At 39.5% G+C, this 25,688-nt stretch overlaps 2 protein-coding genes across 7 annotated transcripts in view; one reads left to right on the top strand and one right to left on the bottom strand.

The window, feature by feature from the left end:
* Positions 1-17: 17 nt before the first annotated feature.
* On the bottom strand, positions 18-21,439 carry TAF5 (TATA-box binding protein associated factor 5). Of its 2 annotated transcripts, XM_044437944.1 has the most exons (11): positions 20,844-21,438; positions 17,310-17,544; positions 16,132-16,447; positions 14,547-14,710; positions 13,772-13,907; positions 9,976-10,096; positions 9,161-9,290; positions 8,212-8,376; positions 7,684-7,861; positions 2,238-2,415; positions 18-1,265 (listed from the first exon to the last, which is right to left on the bottom strand). In XM_044437944.1, the coding sequence occupies exons 1-11, from the start codon at positions 21,397-21,399 to the stop codon at positions 1,048-1,050; spliced, it is 2,397 nt and encodes a 798-aa protein (XP_044293879.1). In that variant the 5' UTR covers positions 21,400-21,438; the 3' UTR covers positions 18-1,047. The 2 variants fall into 2 exon arrangements, with proteins under 2 accessions (XP_044293879.1, XP_044293889.1); XM_044437954.1 differs by lacking the exon at positions 18-1,265 and having other exon boundaries at positions 2,251-2,435; positions 20,844-21,439.
* A 1,504-nt stretch (positions 21,440-22,943) lies between these two features.
* Positions 22,944-25,688, top strand: part of PCGF6 (polycomb group ring finger 6) — a 28,648-nt gene continuing 25,903 nt past the window's right edge. For 3 of the 5 annotated variants that reach the window (XM_044437917.1, XM_044437910.1, XM_044437932.1), the window contains exons 1-2: positions 22,944-23,871; positions 25,282-25,381. In XM_044437917.1, the coding sequence (XP_044293852.1) occupies positions 23,542-23,871; positions 25,282-25,381 (430 nt within the window). In that variant the 5' untranslated portion in view covers positions 22,944-23,541. The remainder of the gene's footprint in view (positions 23,872-25,281; positions 25,382-25,688) is intronic. The other 2 variants (XM_044437904.1, XM_044437922.1) reach the window with 1 other exon arrangement.

Genomic DNA, 25,688 nt, shown 5'->3' with positions numbered 1-25,688 from the left:
TTATATTAGAACTGTGCAGAAATGGGAAAAAACATCCAGTACTTAGGACCCACATATCAAGACAGGAATAAACGGAGAGAATAATTTTATTATAAAATATCAAAAGTATAAAACTGTACAAAAATGCAAAACCATGACGACTAGATCTATACTGCTGAATTTCAATAATCAGTATATAATTGTGTCAATTTTTCACTGAAAGCATGAATTAATGAGTTTGTCATTATGCACAAAGGGTACAAAGGTTCTTATCTGAATAACTGGGGTCGAGAGGGGAAGCAGTAAAGATCCTTGTGATGGTAGTAGTCTATATTTATATATTGAACTATGCAGGCTTGTCAACAGTTTCATAGTTTAAAAAGTTTCAAGTAACATTGTAAAAGTCCCATTTCCTTAAATGCCACTCAATTAAATTTTAGCAATTTTCAATCGCTTTATATACATTTGTTCGATTTGTGCTCTTCAACTCTGAAGAAATAACATCACTTGCATAAGTCAAATAACCATTCAGGTAAGGCCAAAACAACTTGTGGGCCACAGCTCCCATCATTCCCCACCATTGGCTTGACTGGTTATGGCCAATTGGAGTTTCCTAGGCCAAAATAATTGGAGGACAACAAATAGCCCACGCTTCAGGCCTCCTTGTTGCACTGTATAAAGCACCCAGCTCCAAACATTCTACTCTTCTACAACTTACATAAACAAGTCTTACTAAAAGTCCTAGGTAGCACTAAACCTGTGCTAATGCCAAATAAGTGCTTTTAAAAGGCTGAAAAGTATGTGCCAGCCTTTGTATTATGCAATTGGCACTGCAGTTCAGCAGCCCCCTTGCCATTTTTTTGAATGAGGTTATGAAAGGTAGTCCCATATACTGTATTTTTAAAGCCATATCCTTAACTTCTGCTAAGCCTATGTCAGTGGCATTGAATATGCACTGGAGGCAAAAATAGAAGTTAATTGAAGGTGTTGCAGCAAAGCAATTGGTCTTTGCAAGTTATTCTAAGATCTTCACATGACTCACACAAATAAGTCTTACAGTTTTGTGGTTCACTGAGGACTGTATGCCCCAGCAGCAAGAAGTAAATTTCTGCGAGTAAAATGGAGGTGTATGACAGGGGTTGATTTGGTCATATATGTACCCAGTAGCAAGTCCTGAGAGCTTTCAGGAAGGTTTATATGTCCAGTGGCTGTAGTAAAATCATCTGTTTCTAAGTCTTCAAAGGCTTTCACAGCATCCCACAGCTTCACAGTGTTATCCATTGAACCTAGCAAACAAGAAAAAAATTGAAACAGGTTTTGCATTTACCAATTCAAAATAAAAGGGAAAACCACCCACTGCATGCTACAATCAATTTGTCATGGTTTGGAATATTAATTTCTCAGTCACTACTAAATGTGCAACCACTATGATTTCCAGCTTAACATTTTTAAAAGAAAAAATACTAGAATAATCTAGGCAAGAAGTACAGTATCCATGAAATCAGTTCTATTGGGCAAGATAACTTCCCAAATCAAAATTGGTTGATATGATTACAAAATTTTACATTAGTAAGTAATCAAAAATTTCAAAGTAACATTTCTAGGTTTCTTAGTTTGCTTAAAATGTAAAGTTAAAAACCTTGTAAGAAATAAAATTGTAATTAAGCCACATTTATAGCTACATCATATTTGTATATATAGCATGAGAAAGCTTCAGCTTCTATTTGTCCTATGGAGCCAATAGAAGCACATTTGGGGAAGATGAAAGGAGAAAAAAAATCACACTTTTCAAAACCACAACAGTGTACAGTTTAACTTGAGAAAATCTCACTCCCCATTCAATTATGTGAACTTAAATGGGAAAAGTATATACAATGATACAAAGGCACAAGCAGATTTGTGACCAAGCCAAGTGTGTGTTTGGTTTTTTAAAGACAACTTCCCCAAAGGAGGTTATTTTAGCTAAGGTACCATTTACATCTCTAATGAAAACATTTTGGCAATTTGTCACCTAAGACCATGCTCAGCTCTACTCATAAGAATAGCGAAATTAAGTATTAAATATATACTTGCTAAACGTTCATTAAACTGAATGTTAAGGCTGCAATAAAACCTGTGCAAATATACCTGGGAGTAAGTCCTACTGAGTGGAAATACTTAGGATTGTACTGCACATCTTCAAAGTTAGATGGAAATCAGAATGTCAAATATTACAACTGATAGTATTTTTGAATGAACAAATGTATTGAATTAAATACCTGTTGCTAAGATCTCTCCATCTCTACTGAATTTGAGTGCATAGATTGTGTCTGTGTGTCCTTTTAACTCTCCCACCATCAGACCGTGTCCAATATCCCAGAGAAGCACTCTTCCATCTGTCGCCCCAGTTGCCAAGAATCTTCCATTAGGAGAAAATGCTAATGAATGAACTGGTCCCTAATACAACAAAAATGAACCTGTTATAAAATGAAATTAGTTTCTAAATGTTCGTGGTTACTTAATAGAAACAACACTAAGCTTATTAAAATATTTATTTTAAATAACTCATGAGCTTAAACAAATTCAGAAATGGATCAGAGTCTCATACTCTTCTAACTGAACAAAAAAAACCTGCCTCTTTGTTTCTTTGTATAGTCTTTACTTTATATTGTTCAGAAAAAAAATCCTTTGTTCTGAAGCTGACCAGCATAACACATTACCATTCAATAGTCATCTCTAACACCAACCATTACAGTTAGTTTTCCAATTCCTTGGAGTTGGTTTCAGACCAGAATCCAAGGAGTTAACCATGGCCAGTAGAATGTGTTACTTATTTCCTTTGGGCAGCAAACTTATCATTCCATATCATAAGCTGCTTCTCAAAGGATACTCAGTTTAAGCAGCAATTTCGTAAATGGCACAGAGGTGTTGCTCCTTGAGAGACAAATTCAGAGAACCCCTGGGCACACAAGAGTAAGTTGAGCTATCTTTTTGATCTTGTCTTAATAGCTTGAGAAAAACACTGGGGGAATTCACACTTCAGGACAGCCTGCCCTGGCAATAAGCCACAGTGAACAGCCTGCAGTGTGCCTAACAAATGATCAGGCTCACTGTGGATTTTTCTCCCCCATTCATCCTACCATGATTATTCCAGGGGATACCACAGCAGGACTGACTTTTGCACCCTCTCTGTTGTGATTTCATACATTTTTCATTCAGTGCATCAAAAGCACAACAGGTATGAACCCAGGGTACTGACCCACAGAGGATCTAATAGGCTTTTTCTATCTACTGCTTTTTCTGGACAGTTGTCAAAAAGCAAGCTGTCAAGGGAAAGTGAAGACACAAATGATCTTTCCTCAATCATCTTTTTTCCCTTTGCCCTGACAGACCTTAGGATGATGCACAGTTTGTACTTCCTTCCAAAACTGTGGCTGGACAGAATACTAAAACACATCCCATTCCTTTTAAAATGGGGGCTTAACAGGGTGATTTTAAAAACTGTGACATACACAGCTTTACTGGAACTCCCATAAGAAATGGATCTGCCCCCTGAAGACTCTTCATCAAAGGGGCTCTTATTTTCCAACGAATATGAAACAAGTAAGAAGCAGTGCCTGATACTCTTAATCACTGTTTGACTACAATTGTAAGGAATGGCACAGCGTACGCTGAAGTGCAACATTTCCCAAAACTGAGAAGAATATGGCCAGGTGGTGCAGCATTTGTACTAGCAGTCTTGCACAAGGAACAGTAGTGATGGCAAAAAAAGTCAAGTAAAATTAGATGTGGTCCATGGACAATATCTTGCTAATTTTATTTGTTACATATATACAACACTTTTCTGCCAAAGCACTCAAGATAGATTCGTTAAAATGATTTACAACAAAAGTGTGAACTTGAGGCTCTCCAGATGATGTAGAAGTGCAGTTTCCATCAGCCCTTGTCAACATGGCCAAAAGTTATAATTTTATTTATTTAAAACATTTGTGTCCACCCAGCCCCACCCCCACCCCCCAAAATTGATGATGAAGACTGCAATCCAGGAAGGAGCTCTAGTTCAGTGATAGAATAAGGCAGCTTCCTAAATTCCTAACATCTGGAGGCCCACAATTTGTCCAATCTGGATTACAATTTTAGGAAGCATTACACAAAAAAGTAAGCTGGGAGTGGGGGTAGAAAAATAGGCCCATTCAGGGAGCAGCTGATTCATATTTTTTGCAATGACATTACATAACAGCCAGATGGAATCTGCACTGCAATTGATCCCAATCAAACCAGAGGAGGTGGTCTCATTTTCTCTTCCTCTGATATAACCAAGGCTTTGAGGGTTATATTGATATAACCTTTGATATAACCAAGGCTTTTTGTAAGTGTTTGCAGGACAGAAGAATCAGAGTAAGAGAGTACAGCTGTGAACAAAGAATAGGTTGCTTAGCTATAACTGGTTTCTCAAGCCTTCAGCTGTGCGTTCACACATGGGCTCTGTGCCAAGGACTTTAGGCAGGAACCCCTGCTCCACCATCCTAATGTGCATGTTCCTGATGGGTTCCTGCCAATTACCTCAGTTCGCCTGGGACCACCTACTGTGCCTTGGAACTGAGAGACAGACTTGATATGAATATCTGCATCGACACCATTACTAAGACCTTAACCAACTTTGATTTCTATATCCAAGTTGACATTGATGCTGGAGCAAGAACAGTGGGAGGGTTGTGTAAATACAGAGATGACCACTTGAAGAACCAGAGTCACAAGCAAGCAACCTGTTCTTCATGGTCTCTGCATCACACACAGACAAGGAACAAGTAGACCAGTGTCATAACTATAATATCCAAGAAAGGACTGTGCTGCTGAAACAACAATCTGACTGGGCGCCACTGCCCAATCTGTAGAGTTTTATAAACCTTGATGACATCAACTATGTTGCTTCTCTGCATGGCTCTGGCAAAGGCACTCTACCACCAAATGTAACCAATGTAATGCCCTTCTGGTGGAATGAGCAGTCACTCAGGAACTGAGTTCTAGCCCAGCAAGCTCATAAGTTAGGATGACAGCATGTACCACCCATTCTCCAAAGCCTTGCAAAAGCACAGGCAAGCTCTTGTACATTTCTCCACAACAGATGGAAGACTTTTGAGATCAACAAAAAAAAACTTGGCATGGGCCTTATAATAGGGCCAAAGCCCATTTCACATCAAAAGAATGCCAAGCATGTTCCATGGATGAAGACGGTGAAAGAGGAAAAGCTTATAGAATTCAATGCCTTGATTTACATGAAAGTTGAACCACTCCTGGAAGAAAAGTCATGTCTGAGCCTTTAGATCACCTTCTCTCTGTGAAACCATGTAAGGAGTATTTCTTTTAGTTATCTGTTTAAAGCTTTTAAATACCATCCAACTACAACAGTCTCAGATCAAACTTCAAGGCATACAACTCACTGGACTGATATGCTGAGGTCACCAGAAAATCACTTTCCAAGAAATGAGCTAAAGATCCACAATTACTAGATGCTCAAACTGCTTAGAAGTCAATGTTTTGAGTATTACAAATAAGCTCTAAGGCAACATCACCAATCAAACTGGTAAAATGAGATTATTCACACCTTTTAGAAACTGTCAGGTCAGTGGGTGTAGAAGAAAAAAGCAAATCCTTTGATGGAATTTTGTAATGCTAAAATAACTGTCTGGTACACATACATTCAAGAAAATTTCTTGTTCATCAGGGAGTGTTGAATTGCAGAATGCAATGGATAGGGCAAGTAATCGGATGTACACTGAAAGTCAGAAAAAAAATATTTTCTGGCTCAGTTCCTTGCTCCTTCCAAGATATCTGGATTGTAAGAGAAAACAATGGTATATGGTTTCTCACTGCAACTTCCATGCTGTAAACAAACTGTGCATAGGTCTGGATACTTGGATGTTGCATCTGACTGCAATCCTGGGTCAAGTGATCTGAGCTTGGCAGAAACCAAAAAAATTCTCCCCTGCATCTGTGAAATATACTGAGTGAACCATGGCTATGTCAGCCACTGTGGTTCAATGAGGAGCCAATCTAAGATTTTCACCAAAGCTCTGGTGAGTAGCACACACAGTAGAAAAAGGTAGAAGCTGCCTGTTCATTGGAGCAGAAATGTATCTCTTAGAGAACCGAGACCCAGTGTGGCCATGCTGCAGAACTCCTCACACACTGAAGTCTCCACAGTCTCAACAGATCCATTTCAGAGTAACCAAATACCAACCAAGGCTGGACTGTAGAACTCAAAGATCTAGTTGCCATTTGTGGAATGTTTGGGATACCCTTCTGTGAGGTTCTTCCTCAAACATTATCTTCACCTATTATGCTTATTGCCATGAAGTTTAAGTTATATGGTACAGCCCAGTCAAGCACCTGCAGATGGGTAAATTTAGACAACTGAATTCTACCTTGTTTGTTCAGGTAAGCAACAACAGCAGAGGATCCTCTGACCTATCACCTTCATCTTGAAGACCTTGCGCATATGCCACACTGCCAGAATTGAGAATCAGTTGATGTGAAAGAACCACTCTTGTATTGAGTAGACTCCCTGTACTGTCAACATCTTGCAGTGTGTCTCACAATGATGCATCTGTAGTGAGTCTCCTGCTTTGAGGAAAGTAATATATAAAGTCTGGAAGAGAGGAAGTATCTCATGACCTGAGTTGGTCTGGAACTGGAAAAAGTTTTAACATCTCTTTGATATTGATGCTATCAGTTTTAATTGTGATGTCAGGGCCAAAGCTGTTGGGACTGATAAATCCAACATAGGCAGTAGAACTATGCAACTATCTCACCTCCTTTTTGTTCTTCTTATCCAAGTCCAATCTGGAAGTCTGAGTTTCCTTCACAATGTCTTTGCAATGGAAAGTGAAAAGGTTTGCTCTTGCAATGGAGGGGAAGGGTAACAGGCCATGACTAGAGCCTTGCTCCTCCACTGCTTTCCAGGCTTTTCTCCATAGGTTGACATTTGTCTTTCTGATCTGTTTTTCTTGGCCATCTTGGTAAAGGCCTAAGATCATTTATCCATGACACACCCAAGGCAGAACCAGCCCAAGGAGCACTCTTCTGTCAGGGAAAGTTTGCTGCCACACCACACACCTATGTAACAGGACTGTTAAAGCTATATGTGCTGCTATTGCCCACATGATATAAAGGATCCACGGAAACAGAAACATTCAAAATAATGAAAAAGTGAAAGTGAGAAAAATAGCAGAATCAGTTTAGAAGAAAATAAATGCTAAGAACCTCAGCCTACAAACTTCCATCAAAAACAAGAAAGAAGCTCCACCAAGACTACCACAGTGACAGTCAAAGAGGAACTGAGGGAAAAGGTGGGAATCAGCTAGGGAAAAGGTAGGATGGCAGGGGAGAGATTCTCATTTCAGTTCCTCAGCTGGAAACATTTCCTGGATGTGGCTTCACAATGACACAGAGCCCATGTGTGTGACACACAAAGCCCATGAGCAACTTAGAGAAGCAGGTACATATTTAACTATTTTTTATCACTGTGTACAAATGGTTGAACAATCTAAGAACTTAAGACCAGCACTGCTGGATCAAACCAAAAGCCCACTAAGTCAAACATTCTGTTTCCCACAGTGGCCAGCCCAATGAAAAGCCCAGGAAGCAGACAACAAGGGCTACAGTTAAGTTAGTTGTATGTAGTATATAATGAAATCATTTCATGTGAATCTGACATTCACATACCTTATGTCCTGTGAAGATTCTTACACAGTTCCCATTCAACACATCCCAAAGTCGCACCGTCCTATCGGCTGAGCCTGTAGCAATATAATTGGAATTTGGATGGAAACGCGTACATGTGACATCAGCAAGATGGCCAGCAAAGATCCTCAAAGGCTGGTAGTGATCTGTAGCCCACAAGCTTTAAAACAAATACAAAGAACATTTCATAAAGGGGAAAGATGAGACCCATAGCTCAACCGCTTGCTTTTTGGAACCAAAACAAACACTACCTCCAAGTTCACTAAGTTACAGAGTTACCAGAGACTTATTTGTGGATAATGCATGCTGTTAACTGGAGTTCCTCTTATTATGGGCAGGCTTGACTTTCCATTTTAATTCCTTCTCTAATACATAGAAGAACTCACTAGAAATTAACACATTTTCAGTCAAGTATCCTAAAGTAACTTAGTAAAATCTCTTAAGACTAATTTAGACTCACAAGAGAAAACTGTATGTTTATGCCATGATGGAAAACTTGTCAGTTCTTACCGAGCCACTCTGTCATGTCCACCAGATACAAAGTAATATCCATAAGGAGAGAACTGTGTGTCCCATACAGGGTAGTTGTGTCCTTTATATCCCACTAGACAAGAAAATGTTAAGAGGCTCCATAATCTGATAGTGCCATCTTCAGAAGATGACAACAAATAGTTCCTGGCCAAGAAACAAAAATGTCAATACTGAAGTTATTGCACAAATTACAGCATGTGAGATAATGCATTTCAAACTTTTGAAGCAGTTTATCTTCATCTCACACCATAGCTAAATTGAGATGTGAACTCAGATCTTTCATTTCATGCTCTTAGCTACTACACTGGCTCATTTAAGTATGCTGTTTTGCTGATCTTCTAGAAATCAGTCCATACATAACTCCAAACTTTCTGTATAGTAAAGCAAAATTTGCTCCTTAGTGTTTAAAGAATTCACATCCTGTTTCTTGGAAATTATTATTTCCTATTCATGTTTTTCAAACATAGATCTTTATCCAAATATATAATGTGACATATGGCATACTAATCTGTATGCACAGGTTCACTGCTTCATCATGCATTTCGAAGTCTGAAACTACATGAACAGGTCCTCTACAAACATGTAAGCGAGATTATGATTTAAAGAAATGAAACTGAAACTTCTATTATATTTTGCATTATCTAATACATACAACCTTGAGTTTGGAACTATGGCAACTGGTTGGGAATTATAGATATTAAGTGGACATTGACTTAACACCATTGTCCATACTGCATTCTATAACACATAAATGTAGCAATATAGTTTTCACCATCTTTTTTAATATTGTATAAAGTCTAGATATGTGATAAAGCTTTCAAATACATCAATAATGTTATTCAGTTCATGAAATTCAGAATGTTTTCTTATGCCCAATACAGGTGTCATTATCCATTACCCACCCACCTGCAAAAAACTATTATTTTACCTATCAGGGCTGAAACTGGTACCATAGACAGGTCCACTGTGGCCGTATAAAATCTTCAACTCACTAGCTGTTTTCTCATCCATTATCCTTTCCAAAACATCATCTGATTCTTTATCTATTAGACTGAGATCTAAAATTTAAAAAACAATAACCTAAAGTACATATTCATTCAACACAGATCATTTTGATAGTAATGCGTACCAAAACATATGTATTTTTAGCTTTCTATCAGACCACCTTCATGACCTAACATTAAATGTAATACAAATGATGTAGTTCAGAGTCCTTAAGGGCAATATCCTATATTGATACTATGCTCCTGCTGTTTCTTGTGCACTAGAAGGACTAATCCCGCTCATGCATTTAACCAATGCATTAAAAATACAACCCTGGAAACAAGTGGAAATGCTTGTTTCTGGATCAAGTCAGTTCAGCAGAGTTCCTTTTTCTGACATCCACTAACCAGCTCCATCCTAGAAAGTAGCATTTCAATTTGTTTTAGATTACCTGTAGAACTACAATGGCCCTGTTGCACAAGCAGTTGTTCCGATTGGTACACACACTATTTTATAATAAGTTCCCAATGAAATCATCAATGCTTATATCAGATAATCATTGTGAAACTATTAATTGATGGGTCACAGTATATAATATTCAAGTACTGCTGGCAGCTATATATTAGTATTAAATTCTACATGAAGTAAAATAATTCTTAGTTAAGGACTGTAGTAACAGTATTTCACCTGACCTTTTCTACGTGTACCCCTCCTTTAACAGTTAATGTAAACATTATAATTGAAATTCATTTCTATTACCTGCTGCTGATTTCACACTACGTAGCTTTTTAGGTGTCACAGACCATACTCTGACAGTAGAGTCTGCAAAGCCTCCAACGATCATACTAGAGTCATCTGTAATATCCACTGCTGTAAGACCCTATTTGCACAAAAATCACAATGTTAAGAGAGTGATACTGCTGAGAAATAGCTGTCTAACCAAGGTTCAGAGATTAAGTGCTAGTTACCATATTATCAACACAAATCACTTTTGTAAACCAAATGTTATTTTAGCAGCAGAGATCAAGTTCTAGGTGACCATGCTAACAAGCCCTGACCTACTATTCTTAAGTCCTCTAGCAAAACTGAAGAAGAGTTTGCACCAGGAGTTGAAAACACATGGGAAAGTGAGGAGACTCAGTGATTCAATGCATCTTTAAAATCAAGTGTGTTCAGTGAAATCTTAACCCTTCACTTTCCACATGTTCTTGACAGAACTTTGACTGTAGGCAAGGTCTTTCTCTCCTATTCAGCATGAAGTAGAACGCACTTCCTGTTTATTAGTTATTTTTGATGCAAGGAGATCATGAAAGCCACAAGCATATAGTTACCAGAAACATCTGATGTTGCTTCTATCATCTCACAACTTTATTTTAAATCCTTATAATTGATGTAGCCAAAGGAAGTTTTACAAGACATTTCCTCACTTAGAGCATGGGTAACAGATTGTATTCCTGTATTGGGATTAATAACAGGAATAACAGCAAGGAGTTAGTGTACAGTGTCCAGCACAGATTTTTAGTGTAGGTATAAAAGCAACATATATGAGTTATGCTTAATTGCCGTGGACTAGCAAGAGGGCTCAGCAAGGCATGAGATCACCAGCCAACTGTCAACTCTTTATGTCAAGGATGAGGTAAAGATGTTTACACACCTTTCTGCTGAAGCTAATTAGTATAGTTGGATCTTCTCTCACCCTCTTTCCTTTCCCCTGCTTGCAGCTTCACCCCTCTGTTTTCCAGAAAGGGGAGTTAGCCTGTGGTTTACTGACAGCCTCTGAAGCAGTGGGAGAGAGAAAGATTTCTATAAAATCCATAGTCTGTTGGTTTGCTCTTTAGTTTTCCTCTTCGAACAAAGAGCATGCACATGTCTAAACAATTTGGTGCCCAGGGGTGCCAAATGTTACATCAGAATGCCCTGTGACTATGAGAAAGATCTGTGTGAACTTTTTCTTTGCTAGTTAATTGTTAATCTGCATCTATATTCCAACTCTGTATTCATTAAACTGTATATCCTTGACACAAGTGGTTTGTGTTTCCTCCCAATGAGTCTTGAATGTAAAGTGAGATGGCCTGGACAGACAAGGTCCCTGGGATAACTATAATCCTGTGCACAGGAGTTGCATTCAGCTTCATGCTCACATGCTACTTCTACTCAATTTTCAGCTACCTTCTCTTCCTGCTACAGTCTCCAATACCTTATTCTGAGCCTACCTGAGGAATATGGGAAGGAAAATAACCTTTTGTGTGAGCAGGTTATCATTTATGCAAAGTCTGGATACAAACCAATGTTGGATTGTGCCAATATTCACCATGTTCCAGTGCAGGGGTAGGCAAGTTGTGGCCATCCAGATGTTCTAGCCTAGAATTCCCATGATCCCTTACTATTACCTATGTCAGAGCTGATGGAAACAGTAGCCCAAATCATCTAAAGCCCAAAAGAAGGTCCCCACCCCTGTTCTAAAAAATTCAGTAAAAGTATCTGGAAATGATTGCAGTTCACTTATACAGACTTGCTTTTATGATAAGGGTTCTGGGTTCAATCAGTAATATCTCCAGATAGGGTGGTGAAAAACTGCTAGTCAGTGTAGAAAATGTTGAACTAAATGGATGCATGGTCTGATTCTGTATAAATTGTGTACCTCTTCTCTACAAACTCTAGAGCTAAAGAAACAAAACCAGGAAATGGTATAAAAGGGAAACATGAAGAACAGACAAAATATTAGAGATAGCAAGCTACAACATTATTTATTTAAATGATCTGAACTTGTTTTATTAAACCTATCTATCCTACAGCAAGTTATTCTGCCTTCCAGAAAAATGAACTGTACTATACAATGTAACCAGCTATGTTTTGGCATAGGATTTTTAGCCTACATGAATGGGCTAGGTAATACTTAATACTTTTACAAGCCCATGATTTACTGGTAACTACAATACCAGAGGCAAGCAATAAGATGTCACTAAGAAAAATCAATTTATTCTGACAAATAAGCAAATATGTATTATTACAGCACATATATATCCCTCCTTTCTCTCTTGCAAAGAACCCAAGACAACTTATATAGTCTTCCACTCCACTGTATTCTCATAACAACAGACCTGTGAGGTGGCCCAAAGTTACCCAGCAAGTTTCATGGCTGAATGGAGCTTCCAGGTACCCAGTCCAATACTAAAACTGCCAGACCACAGTGGCTCAAGTAGAAAATGCAACACTTGAGCAACCAAACAATGCTATGAGGAAAAAAAATCCTAAATCCAAAGCACTGGCTATTTCCAACAGCCTTCTAGGTGAGGTCTAAATCAACGTAGGTCCTTCTACAACAGAATGCCTATCTAATATGAATATTACCATAAAGTTTTTGTTGGTTTTACACTACAGCTCTTTCTTTCAATATTAGAGAGGTATGTGTATATTTATTTAGGCGTAATTGATTATTTCCTCCATAATTGGTGAGTTTTAAGTATTACATAATTCTAGTAGGTATGAACTTGGGACTTTCACATAATGGGGAACCAGGTTAATATACTCCCCTTTCATTATGCATATTACATATTACGTAATGTATGAGCTTCAGCTTCCATGCAAACACACAATTGCAGAGACTTCTTTTATGAGACTTCTTCTCCTCAAACAAGAGGAGAGTAAAAGAAATTCCTTGAATTGGGCCTCAGTGTACCTGTTCACTGACACAAAGCCTAAAAACAAAAAGAGAGTCAAAACTTGCAAGGAGCTTCAGAAACAAAGCAGAAAATGGGAGTGCTTTTGTAAACTTCTTATCACTGTTTGGGGTTTTTTGGGGGGGGGGTGTTTTGGAATGGATGCTGCTGATCCATTTTCCTCTTCTCATATGCAGGCTCCTGCTAATATGTTAAAACTCCAACAGGTATACTATCAACCACAGCATTATAATCCATGGAAAATGTATAGTATATCTGATTCTATACATAGATACAGCCTATGTAGGGTGGAAAAAAACTGCTGCACTCAGACCCTGCAATACACTTAGGTGGCGAATTTACACCTGCAAGTGCAGCAACTTGGAGCTGGAGAGAAGGAGGTTGAGGCATTGTGAGGATATTTAGTATTGTGGTCCTGCCTGTTTCCCCCACTCCTGGAACAGCCACAAAAGCCAGAGTTGCAAGTGCACAGGTTTTTTCATGTTGGCCATGAGGGCATCTGGAGTTCCAGCTCCAACCAGAGAGCAAATGGAAAGAGCCTGGGACTCTCAAAAATCCTATGGCCATCCAGACTTTGTCTAGCAGTCACAGGATTGCCTTGCCCCTTTCACTGATCTTCCTCACAATGGATACTTAAGAGACTTCCTTTGGCTATAACATGTATACACATTTTCAGCAAATTTACAGAGTGAAGTGCTATGAATTACTACCCTTAAAGAGCAAAATAATCTAACCAAAAAACAAAATGAAAGTACTAGGTATCATGAAATTTAAATTCTCTGTACAGGAACACTACAGATCTCAATCTCAGCCTTATTGCAAAGCTATTTTGTGATCTGTGCCACTGTCAGTCTTTTGCCCTTCGCTCTACTAACCTGGTATGCATTAAGAAAAGTGTAGAAACAAATGGAAGGCAAGCAGTCAGGACCAAGTCGTACACGCTTAGTGGCTTCCTTCATATTCATTATTTTATCCAGCTTATCAGAGTCCTTCAGCTCAGGAAGGGGGATTCTGTATGGAAAAGAACATGTTTCAAAAAACAAGGCATGCTTTCTGTCATGGAATCATATATGATTGAGAAGACAACTAGGGTAAACATAAATAAAATCTGCAACAAACTCAAATATCATTCAAAAAGATCCCTGAACAAAGTTTTAGGACACTGAATATTGCGCTTAAAAGAGGCCAATTCTGGAATTGTCACAAGGAAACACAGTTGAAATAAACTGGCTTAGACAAGCCTTATGCAAACATTCTGGGAAGTGATAAAAAGATGGAAAGAAAGAAGCAAGGCATCCCCAAAATTTGTTGGGCAATTTGTTGTCCTCCTAACCTTTTGGTCTGCATCTCCCATAATCTCTCACCACTGGCTATGCTTGCTACAGCTGGTGCATGTGTAGGCCAAAATATAGTCCACCTCTGCCCTAAAGAAAACAGAACCTATGTGTACACACACACACACACTTGCACCTTTCAACTTAACTGAGCGTATGTCAATCCTAAGGGGGAAATCCAGATTTCACTATTGCCCAGATTGAGATGGTAAACTTGCATCTGAGCTGTGCCACTTCAACATATACAGGGGTTCATACAACTGAATATTCCTCCCTATAAAAAAAAAATGAGAGCCTTTCTTAGTTTTAACATTACCTATTCTGAGGAGGAGCATTCGGATCTTGCTTTTTACTCTTGGATCCAGTACTGTCTTTTCTTGGTTTCTTCTTTTTCGGCTTGCCTTCCTCATTCTCCCCTTCTTCATCTTCATCATCCAAAGGCACTTCAATCTCTGGTTCTTTTAATAAGCCAAAAAAGACCTACAAGTCATAAGAAGAGAGTACTAGAAGTAAAAAAAACCTGTTTCTATGTATAAACATAGCAAGTTAATAGCTTTCTTGAGGGGATTAGGTTGGAATCATGTTTCTGAATCACAACCTTTCATTTATGCTTTACATCTCTACTAACAACAGTTATTTAAGAACTGGCAACCATTTGTCATAAGAGCTGGTGACAAATTCCCCTCCACATTCTTTCCATATCATGTACTGAAGAAAGCCACAATCCAGAAAACTTTAAGGGCAACTAAGGGTTTAAACATATTTATTGGGCATTTCTTTTTTCTTTAAACACCACCAGCACTACCCAGTCATATTTTAAAACTTGCTTTCCATGTGTGGTATAGGGTGCTGTGCTGCTTTCCAAAAACAAAATTATAGAATGTTCTGTTGAATTATAGTTCAATGGGTGAATCCAGGAAATAGAGTAGGAAGCTTATGTGCATGCATCAGAATTTTGAGACATCTCACCAGTACAAACAATACAGATCTGCAAATTTGTTCTGATTACACAATGCAATAGACTTGATTCTTAATATGTTTCCCATTATACAGAAGGCAAAAAATAATGGTGAAATATTCATTCAAGGTCAAATCAATATTATATTCTGAATTTAAAAACGAAACAAGAATCAGGATGAATGAGATGAGCAAACTACCATTACATCAGTCATGTCTTTCTTAAACTACCATTCTTCTTAAAATAAATTCAGTGCTGGTGACCATCCTCTTTACTCCCTTTGGGGTCTCTTGGAGAAGGACCCCAGAAGATGATCTGGCTAGGTACATAGGGCTCAAGGTGTTCCTTCAGATAACCTGGCCTCAAGCCATTTAGGACTTTAAATGTTAATACTAGCATTAACATAACCAGTGAACCAGTTCAGCTATATACTGAACTAGTTCAGGCAATCATATATTGGCTTACTAAGCTCAGAAAGATTTTGCCCACATATGAAGCCCCTTTGTCCCTCTCTTTAAGCTGCAATAAATCTAGGAAACGTCACACTAGCCTTTGAACTAGCCTCAAACTTTGAAGTTACTAGCTTTGAAACAAACTGGTAACTGTAATTTTCCGGTTTAGACCCTAGTTCTGAGGGAAAACTGTCACTCCAGAAAAGATCATTGACATTTTGACAAAAGTAAGAGAATGTAATTGGATGCCACCATATACTTACTTAGAAACTTCCTTGTTAAATCTCATCTTGTGCAAATGCATATATATAGAAAGGCTGTAAGACCAAAATACCCATAAGACTTAATAACCAAAGATAAGTTCATTCAGATATGGCCATTGCTATGCCAACTACAGGACCAGAGAAGAAATGGAATCTAAGAAGATTGTCAGCTTATGCATTTCAGACAAAATACTATCTGTGATGTTATACTTGATATCAACTTCATACCTTTGCTTTATTAGCCTCTCGCTTTGCCTCCCCTGCCAAGCTTCCCACCATAGCATCTATCTGTTGTTTACTACGAGGCATTCCATCAAATATATCAATGTAAAGATGTTCTTGAACGATATTCCAGATCTGATTGTTCTGTTTTTCCTGAAGATGTCTCTTTAAGAGCTGGTAAGAGTCACGGGAAATACGTAGCACAAATTTGCTTGTTCGGAAATCCAGCATTGTCTCATTTCCTCTCATGTGCTCTTTTTTGGTTAAACTTGATAGTACCCGCAAATCATCTTGGTAATAACACTCCTGATCCCCATGAAACCTAGAAAAAGGTTGGAAATGTATGAAAAGGATAGGAACGTAAGAAAGGCCATGAAGTCCAGCATTCTGTTCACACAGTAGGCAGCCAGAACCCCATAAGCAAGACATGGATGCAACAGCTCTCAGTTGCTAAACTACAAAATGATTCTCAGCAAAGCACATTAAATGAACACTAATTTGACAAGGAAACTTACAAGGTAACCATTACTTAGACCAGACAAAAGCCACTATAAGACAGAAATACACACTATGGACTTCTAGAAGGTGCTAAGGAAAATTGCTAGTGTCTTTCTTCTAGTAGCACCTCACATTAGTCTATAAAACTAAAACAATCAAGACTAGCAGCGGGGAGCAGGAATGCAGTATCCAAGCACCCATAAAAAGTGTTTAGAAGGTTAGAAGTGTTTGTTAATTTGTCAGGTACATATAATTGGACAAAACAAATTATTTTATACCTAAAACAAAACTCCCTGCTGATTACATTGATTGGGACTTGGAATAAATCAATTAAATGGTAACTGCAAATATCTTAGTTGTATTATATGTATCAACATGACATTCTCCTAGAGGGAATGCCTATCTTTTGTAGCTCCAACCATACAGTAGATCACTATTACAGGAAATGCTTATTTTCTTTTCTCTTCCAAGAGAGATGATTGGAAAACTATGTTTTTAAGCACAGCTCATGCATATTTTTCCCTGCTCTGCATGTCTGCTTCAAAGTGAATACTACAGACTCCCTCTACTCCCAGTTCACATTTTAAATCAAATGTGAATGTTTGCACTGATGAAATAAATATACACATTTATCTACCTAATAAAGAGAACATATAAATGAAGATTAAATGAGCAAATTGCATTACTTTTCAAAGAATGATTTTGCTTCATTTTCATGCCCATTGTAGACCAGTTCCAAGTACATGTGTACAAAGAGTGGATAAAAAAGTTGTGATAATTCAGCTCGATGACAGTCCAGAGCACATTCAATGAAGTGTTTCAAGCCACTGTAGTATTCTTCATAAAGGGCTGGGTCTCCCTGCTGATTGTAGGCAGATAACACTGCACTCACATCTGGCTGATCTTCTACCAGAACTCCAACTGCAAAGCATTAATATATATAGGTAAATCAGTGTCTGCACTATGTTTAGCATTATTACCAGGAATGAAAGGTTCATGCATATTTCTAATTATTTCATTCAGCCCTCCCTTAGTCCATGCTATGACTGATATAACACAGATTATAGTGAGAAAGAAATAATGTATGATGACACAGGAATTGTACACGGACTTTTCCCCTCAGGAAGTCCATCATAGACAACATTCCAGCCTTTGAACAAACCTCTAATGTGATTTGTCTTTCAGTTGCTTACACCAGCATGTATTAAGATAGCCTTTCCCACCCAAATGCTCTGCAGATATATTGAATTACAATTTCCTTTACCCATAGACACTGCTCATCCTGGCTGAAGATAACAGTAACTGTTATTGCCCATCACATATGGAGGACATTGGATTTGGGAAGCCAGCCTTAAGGAATAAAAGGTGCCTATGCAGATATAAGATGCACTCATCCGCTAATATGTGGTCATGTCTGCACATGTACATATATAGGGGACGGTGGGAAGCTAACATTCTATATGTGTCCATATCTAACATTACATTCTTACCAAGGCACACATGTTTAATATTGGCTTGTATCAAACTGAATTGTGCACAAATATTACTTTAGGCTGGCAAGGATGCTGGTGACTGGGATTGTCTCTCAGTCATGTATCTGTATGGTATAGGGCAGTAATCCAAAATATAAATCAGGGTTTATGCCGTGTAAAAAAAATCTCATTCAGGCAGCTGTGTTGAATCAACTTCCACTAATTTGTTCAGTGTTCCATGTGGGCAGGAACTTTTTTCAGCTTCCCCCTCCTGTTAGAAGCATCCAATACCCTCTGAATCCAGGAAGACCACTAGAGTAGCATTTGAGATACATGGGGGGGGGGGGGCGCTGTCAGAAATTAAATTCAACTACTCACACATGAATGTGGAATTGCTCTTCACATGTACAGTATATCACAGAAGTGAGTACACCCCTCGCATTTTGTAAATGTTTTATCTTTTCATGTGACAACCCTGAAGAAATGACACTTTGCTACAATGTAAAGTAGTGAGTATACAGTTTGTATAACAGTGTAAATTTGCTGTCCCCTCAAAATCACTCAACACACAGCCATTAATGTCTAAACCGCTGGCAACAAAAGTGAGTACACCCCTAAGTGAAACTGTCCAAATTGGGCATTATTAGCCATTTTCCCTCCCCGATGTCATGTGACTCGTTAGTATTACAAGGTCTCAGGTGTGAATGGGGAGCAGGTGTGTTAAATTTGGTGTTATCGCTCTCACTTTCTCATACTGGTCACTGGAAGTTTAACATGGCACCTCATGGCAAAGAACTCTGAGGATGTGAAAAAAAGAGTTGTTGCTCTACATAAAGATGGCCTAGGCTATAAGAAGATTGCCAAGACCATGAAACTGAGCTGCAGCATGGTGGCCAAGACCATACAGCAGTTTAACAGGACAGGTTCCACTCAGAACAGGCCTCACCATGGTCGACCAAAGAAGTTAAGTGCACGTGCTCAGCATCATATCCATATAAGATCTCCACCTGCTCAAGATGTGTATACAGGCACGCCACATCTAATAAAGGAGGTAGCACGGCAGCAAGGTTAGTAGCCACTGATAGCCTCCTCTTCAATGAAATGATCCAAATCTCTTTTAAACCCATCCAAATTGGTGGCCATCAGCACTTCTGGTGGCAGCAAATTCCAGTTTAACTATATGTTGCATGAAGAAATACTTCCTTTTATTTGTCCTAAACCTCCTCACAATCAGCTTAATGGGATGATCCATGTTCAAGTGTTATGGGAAAGGGAGAAAAATCTCTTTGTATGTATGTTCTCCACACCATGCATTATTTTAAGCACCTCTATCATGTCTCCTCTTACTTGCCCTTTTTTCTGAGCTAAAGAGTCCCAGTTGTAGTACATACATACAACTCTCATACAGGAGTTACTCCATCCCCTTGATCATTTTCAGTGCCCTTCCCTCTATCTTTTCCAACTCAATAATGTCCTTTTTCAGGTAAGGTGACCAGAACTGAACACAATATCCTAAGTGTGATCACAGCGAAGATTTGTATAAGGGGAATAAGCTCTTGACAGTTCTATTTTCTATTCCATTCCTAATTATACCAAGCATGAACATTACCTTTTTCACAAAAAACCGTGCACTGGGCCAACATTTTCAAGCTGTCCACCACTACCCCAAGATCCCTTTTTTGCTCAGTCACTGACAGCTGAGATCCCATCAGCCTATACTTGAAGTTGAGAGTTTTTTACTTCAATATGCATTACATTTATTTAGTAACACTCCAGCCCCAGCATCACAATATTAGAAACAAGGTATTGGAAGTCATAGAAAAGGTATTGTGGATGGTCTAGTAAAAATTAATTATGCTACCAAATAGGGTATTACAGTTACATTTTAGTTTAAGCTTCATGTTTGGATTACCTCTCTGTGAAATACTGATTTCTGTTTAATAAGTAATATAAAATAAATACAATTGAAAACAAAAGTTCCCACAAGAAGTTGGCTTAAGGCTGGTTACAGAGAACACTTTTTAACATCCTTTTCTATAGGAAATGTAATAAATAAAGATTACTCCCTTCATACTATTCTACAAGAAATCAAGTTCTTGGACAGGCATACTTAGTTTATGTAATACTTTAATAATACTCTCCCAAGATTTAGTTCTAAAAATATGATGCTGAGAGTCTCAACCAGTTATTTAAGATCTGAAAATGTAGTCCAGCTTCTATTGCATTGATATTGTAGGTTTCAATTCTGTTCTATTTCAGGATAACCATGTTGCCTTAACACATATAAACCACTTGGTAAGCCTTGCCAGCTGAGAAGCAAAATAATTCTAAAGCCCACTAACTATTTAAAAATGTTGCAGAAAAAAAGCAAGATTAACAGAAAGGGGAAAAACTACTATGTGAACTTGGAAGATTTACTGCAGGACAATTCATCATGCAACCACTCACAGCAAGTCAAGAACGAACTCTGTACTAAACCATATGGTGTGCTCACAACACAGAGCTGATGATTTTACTTGTATAATTGTTATATTTATGTATTTTGTTTTTGTTGTGAGCCGCCCCGAGGCTTTTTTTGCGGTGGGGGCGGCATAAAAATGTTTTAAATAAATAAATAAAATGATTTTACATGTGAAAGATACACCTTGATTTTGACCTCGCCTCTTACGACTTCAGGGCGAGGGGAGTTGAGTGCAAGTGACTCCCTTGGCTGGGAATGACACTACCGCTATCCCTCTCGGCTCTCACCTTTCCCAGGGGTCCCCGAGGACACTGCGGAAGAGGCCGTGACCGCGGCAGGAGAGATGGTCGCCCCAGCCTGGCTAAAAGTGACCGAATTGAGCAGCACATCCCCTGCTCCAGGGGCCGCGACCCCGGCGCTGCACTCCTGTCCTTCCCCGCCATGGGCTGCCTGGACTCCAGGCGCCGAAAGACTGGGATCAACCGCGGTCTCGTCGGCGAGTAGCCGGGCTTCTCTACGAAGGATCTCTTCAGATTCGCGGAGGTTGCTGCGGCGCAAGAACTGCAGCACAGCCAACAACGTCTGCCGGTCGGTGGGTAGCGGTGAGGCGGCCGGCAGTGCAGCATTGGGGGCCGCCGCCGGCTTCAGGTCAACAGCTCCAGCCAGTGGTTCCCCATCCGTGAGGAGACCGGCGACCGAGGGAGTAGGCACAGGGGGCGTAGCTGCTGCGGTGGCAGGGGACTGGGGAGGGGGAGGCGGCAGCGGTGGTGGCGGGGCCGTTCCGGCATCAGGGTCAGGCTTCACTGTTACTGCTTCAACCGGCTCCTCCGGCAGAGCCGCCATACTAGAGAACCCAACTCCCTCGCCTCCCACTCAGGCAGCCCGCGATTTTGCGACAGTCAGGGCATAATATCTCGGAAGGAGGCCAAGGTTAGTAACGACGATGTTAAATGACTGCTTTACGGCACTTCCGCTTCCGTTTTGAAAAAAAATGTTCTGTGGAAAGGAAAGAAGTAACTGGTGATGATAGGAGTCCAGATCGGCCCTTGAATGTATTTAGTTTTATACAGCATAACGTTGCGCGCTTACTAAGAATTAAGTTCCATGGAACATAATAGACATGCATAAGATCAGGATTGTGCTGAGATGGCAACTTAGTTCTTCTCAAATTCACGGGCTTTACTTTCAGAACTGCCCAATGCATAGAAGTAAATCCGATAGATTCAGCGGCGCCTATTTTCACGTTAGGAAGTGGAAGTGTTTAATATGGAGCCTTGGACAAAGCTCAGTCCTTCAAAAATAACGTCTGTCCCCTATCACGTGAAAAATGTAAATTTCGTTTTAAAAAGTATACCAGCTTTACCTGCTGATTCCCACAGTTCGTCAACAAGCAGAATTCGGGGGTGTCCTCGGTAAAGGGTTCTGTAAAACTCAAAACGGTTGCATTTTCGATCTACACTATGGTGAACATCACACAAGAAGGCGGCTGCGCAGGGAGCGGGCGGCAAGTTCCGTGGAAACCCTATATATTGGCGAGTAAACATGCAAAGGGTAGGGTTGCAAATTACAACTTTTCCTGTTCATTATTACGTGTTTTCTTTCCCACCCATTGCTGAAAGCTCCCTGAATAATTTACAGCAGTTCATGCAGCAGGCAATTTTAATACCATAAGCATTTTCCAAAATAAAAAATAAGACCAATTTAGAAACAGGTAAAACAGTACATGATACCGAGTAGACCTGTATATTTTCTGGTTTGTAATTAATGCAACAACTGTGTACACAAGCATCAAATGTGACCTGTTTTAACAATGAGATTTTTTAAACTAAAGGTTTTAAACATTAAAACTTAAACATTGAAACTTAATGAAGGAATAGCAAACCTTCCATTCTTCGAGGCAACATTTTAATTTTTTTTAGCCTAGTTGTTATGCTACTCTTCAAAGTGTTTTACCTGCTCCTAAGATTGGCGCGGAAGAATTGAGGCCTTTGAATTGTGGTGCTGGAGAAGACTCCTGTGAGTCCCTTGGACTGCAAGGCAATCAAACCGGTCAGTCCTAGAGGAGATCAACCCTGACTGCTCTTTAGAAGGCCAGATATTGAAGATGAAACTCAAATACATTGGCCACCTAATGAGAAGGAAGGACTCACTGGAGAAGAGCCTAATGCTGGGAACAATTGAAGGCAAAAGAAGAAAGGGACGGCAGATAATGGGGTGGCTAGATGGAGTCACAGAAGTAGTCAGCATGAGCTTAAGTGGACTCTGGGGTATGATGGAGGACACGAAGGCCTGGAGGAATGTTGTCCATGGGGTTGTAATGGCTTGGACACAACTTCGCAACTAACAACGACAACAAAATTGGTCTTTCACCAACAATGGAATTTAAACGGATTAAATGCATTGACTAGTTAGATGCAACCCATCATTAATGGTCTCCAGAGAAAGCCATTGTTATGCAATAGACATGTATTAGAACAATAATTTATGTATTTTATACTGGAAATCAAAATTTTTAATTCAGTTACAATATTTATATCACGTCCTTTTCGATACAATATTTATATCACGTCCTTTTCGAAACGTCCCAGGACGGCTTACAAACCATAGAAATTAGCTTTCAAAATCAGGTGTCCGTTGCCATGGCATCGTGTAGAAAGCAATTCTTCCATCTCCAAACAAAAAGCCCTGCCCCAAACCAAAACTCAATTTCCCAGAATACTTAGAGAGGCTGTGTTAATTGAGCAGATGCCCTAGCAGTGTGCTTCAACTGTCTTGGCGCACGCGCATCGAGTTCGTGGTCACATTTTTTTTAGAGCTGTTTGGTGCGGGGAGCGGGGGGTCCCACAGAGATTCGAGGGCGGGTGGATAGGAGAGGGTCCGGAAAGGAAGAATCGTCCTTCCGTGGGAAGCAGTAATTTTTCCCGGCGCTTTCCCAATTGTTTCTTGTCGGTCGAAGCTGTTCATTCGGTTGTTTTCTTCAAAGGCATGGCTATGAGCGAAGGCTTCGTGGTGGAGGGATCTGGTGAAGGGCTGGGGGAGGAGGAAGAGGAGGAAGACGATGATGAAGGAGCAGCAGCCACAGCAGCTCTTGAAGCCCCAAGCTGCTCCGGGGCAAGTTCCCGCTTTGAGAGGGTAAGCCGCTCTGAGTCCAGCGGAGAGGGAAACGAAGAGATGGAAATGGAGGAGGAAGAGGAGGAGGAGGAAGAAGAGGAGGAGGAGGAAGAGGAGGAAGAAGTCCTAGAAGGAGGCAGCACAGACCCGTTCGGAGGTTTTGAAATGGAAGACGGTGAAATGGATTTGGACGATGAGGATGAGGTAAAATAGGGGCTTCCGTTGCCCTCGTAGTGCCCGTGGGAGGGGCGGGGGGCAGGCTGAAGTAAAGGATCCAGTAGCGTGGTATTGTGGGTTGCGTATTAGATTCGTATGAGAAAACCCAGCTTCAATCTTCACACAGCTATGAAGCTTGCTTAGATGGCAATCCTATACTAATTTACCTGGGAGTAAATTGTAATGAGCTCAGTAGGGCTCAACTCTAAGTAGACATATGTAGGATTGCACTGTTACAGTGCAATTTATGTATGTCTACTTAGAAGTAAGCCACTGGGAATAACTCAGTGCAACTTACTTCCAGGAAAGTTCCTATAGGATTAGAGCCAAAGAGTGAAATCCTATGCATGATTCAACAGTTCCCAGCATTCCCTATATGTCTGGAAGGTAGAGGACCTTATTTTGACTGAACATGCATAAGATTGTACTCTAAGTTACCTTGGACCTGTCATTTAGCCTAAATGTTCTCATATGGTTGATATGAAGATAAAATGGGGCCAGCAGAACCATATATTTCCTTACAGCTCTAATAAATCATGCTTCCCACCATGCCTTGTGCCAAATACAGTCAGTGTGGTGCAATGGGTAGAGAACTGGATTTGAATGCATTCAGGTTCACATTCCCACTCAGTTTTGTCTCTCCCTGGGTGCCTCATGGGCAGTTTACTATCACCTAATCTTAGAAGTTTAGTGCAAGTGTGGTTTTTCTTGTTACTGTCATTGCATTTTTTGGATAATGGTGTATCTGTTAAAAATGTAATACATTTTGTCTTCTCTGTAAATTTGTACATCTTTGCTGTATTTCCTCATGATTTGACAGTTCTTGTGTATCCTTGGCTGAACATGTTTGTTTGTTTGTTTGTTTGTTTAAAATATAAATGAAAAACCTCTCAAATGCTTCCCAAGGTGTTTAGAACAAAGTAAAATATACAAAGGCATAATACCAAATTGGCAGTTCAAACATTGCACTTTGCTTTAAACAGAGTGGGAGGCTCTCTGAGACTTGACAACTCTCAGCAAGGCCTATTATGTGGAGGCATTGCAAAAGTACAGTGTACATTTAGCAGTATGTACAAGAAATGTACATACATTTCATATACAAGAAATGTGTCTCTCTTTCCAGAGCAGTGCTTCCCACTACATTGTTTTCATCTGGGTTTGTGGAATGATCTCTAGTGAATCTTCCCTTTCAGAATCCACCTTGAACATTTCTTGCTCCATAAAAAGTAGTATTCTTTGTTGCAACACTTTTGAGCATCATATTGCTTGCATGAGAGATTAATGCAATGGTCCTATGGTTGCTGCATCTTTTACTGAAATAATTAAACATCCTTAAATGTCTTGAGTGTTAGTAGCAAGAAAACCTTTACAAGAAAGTCTGACTTTTTAAATTTGCAGCGCATGATTAAACTTTCTGAGCTGACACCATATATAGTATGTTCCATCTGTAAAGGATACTTCATAGATGCCACAACCATTACAGAATGTCTTCATACATGTAAGTACTGGTGTTGATTACTTGTCCATAAGAAGTTTAACTTCATAAGCTGAAAGATCAGTCAAAAGTACATTTGTAAAGTACGAACATTACATGCTGAACAAATGGCAATACATATCCCTATGAGAAATTATGGAGAATCTCAGTAATTGATGCACATGTTCAATGGAGTTTCTGGGTTATTCAGTACCATTCTTGGATTATTCATCCTACAGTATTTTCTCTAGTTATTTATTATATTTATATCCTGCCTCTTTTCCTTTCAAGCAGTTCACAGCAGCTTACATAATTCTTTTCCTCTCAGTCT

This window comes from Varanus komodoensis, unplaced genomic scaffold, assembly GCF_004798865.1.
Source record: "Varanus komodoensis strain SLA01 unplaced genomic scaffold, ASM479886v1 scaffold1, whole genome shotgun sequence".
Taxonomy (NCBI): Eukaryota; Metazoa; Chordata; class Lepidosauria; order Squamata; family Varanidae; genus Varanus; species Varanus komodoensis.
Note: the sequence above shows the minus strand (reverse complement) of the source record. Positions and strands in the feature narration are given on the sequence as shown.

What these genes read in the sequence shown, in the direction of transcription:
- TAF5 (XM_044437944.1), bottom strand. Translation starts at nt 21,399, where the DNA reads ATGGCGGCTCTGCCGGAGGAGCCGGTTGAAGCAGTAACAGTGAAGCCT. An exon ending in CTTTTCTTAATGCATACCAG is followed by an intron (nt 10,097 to 13,771) that starts GTTAGTAGAGCG and finishes TTGTGCAAATAG; the next exon opens with GGTCTTACAGCAGTGGATAT. An exon ending in ACCAGTTTCAGCCCTGATAG is followed by an intron (nt 8,377 to 9,160) that starts GTAAAATAATAG and finishes TTTCTTGGCCAG; the next exon opens with GAACTATTTGTTGTCATCTT.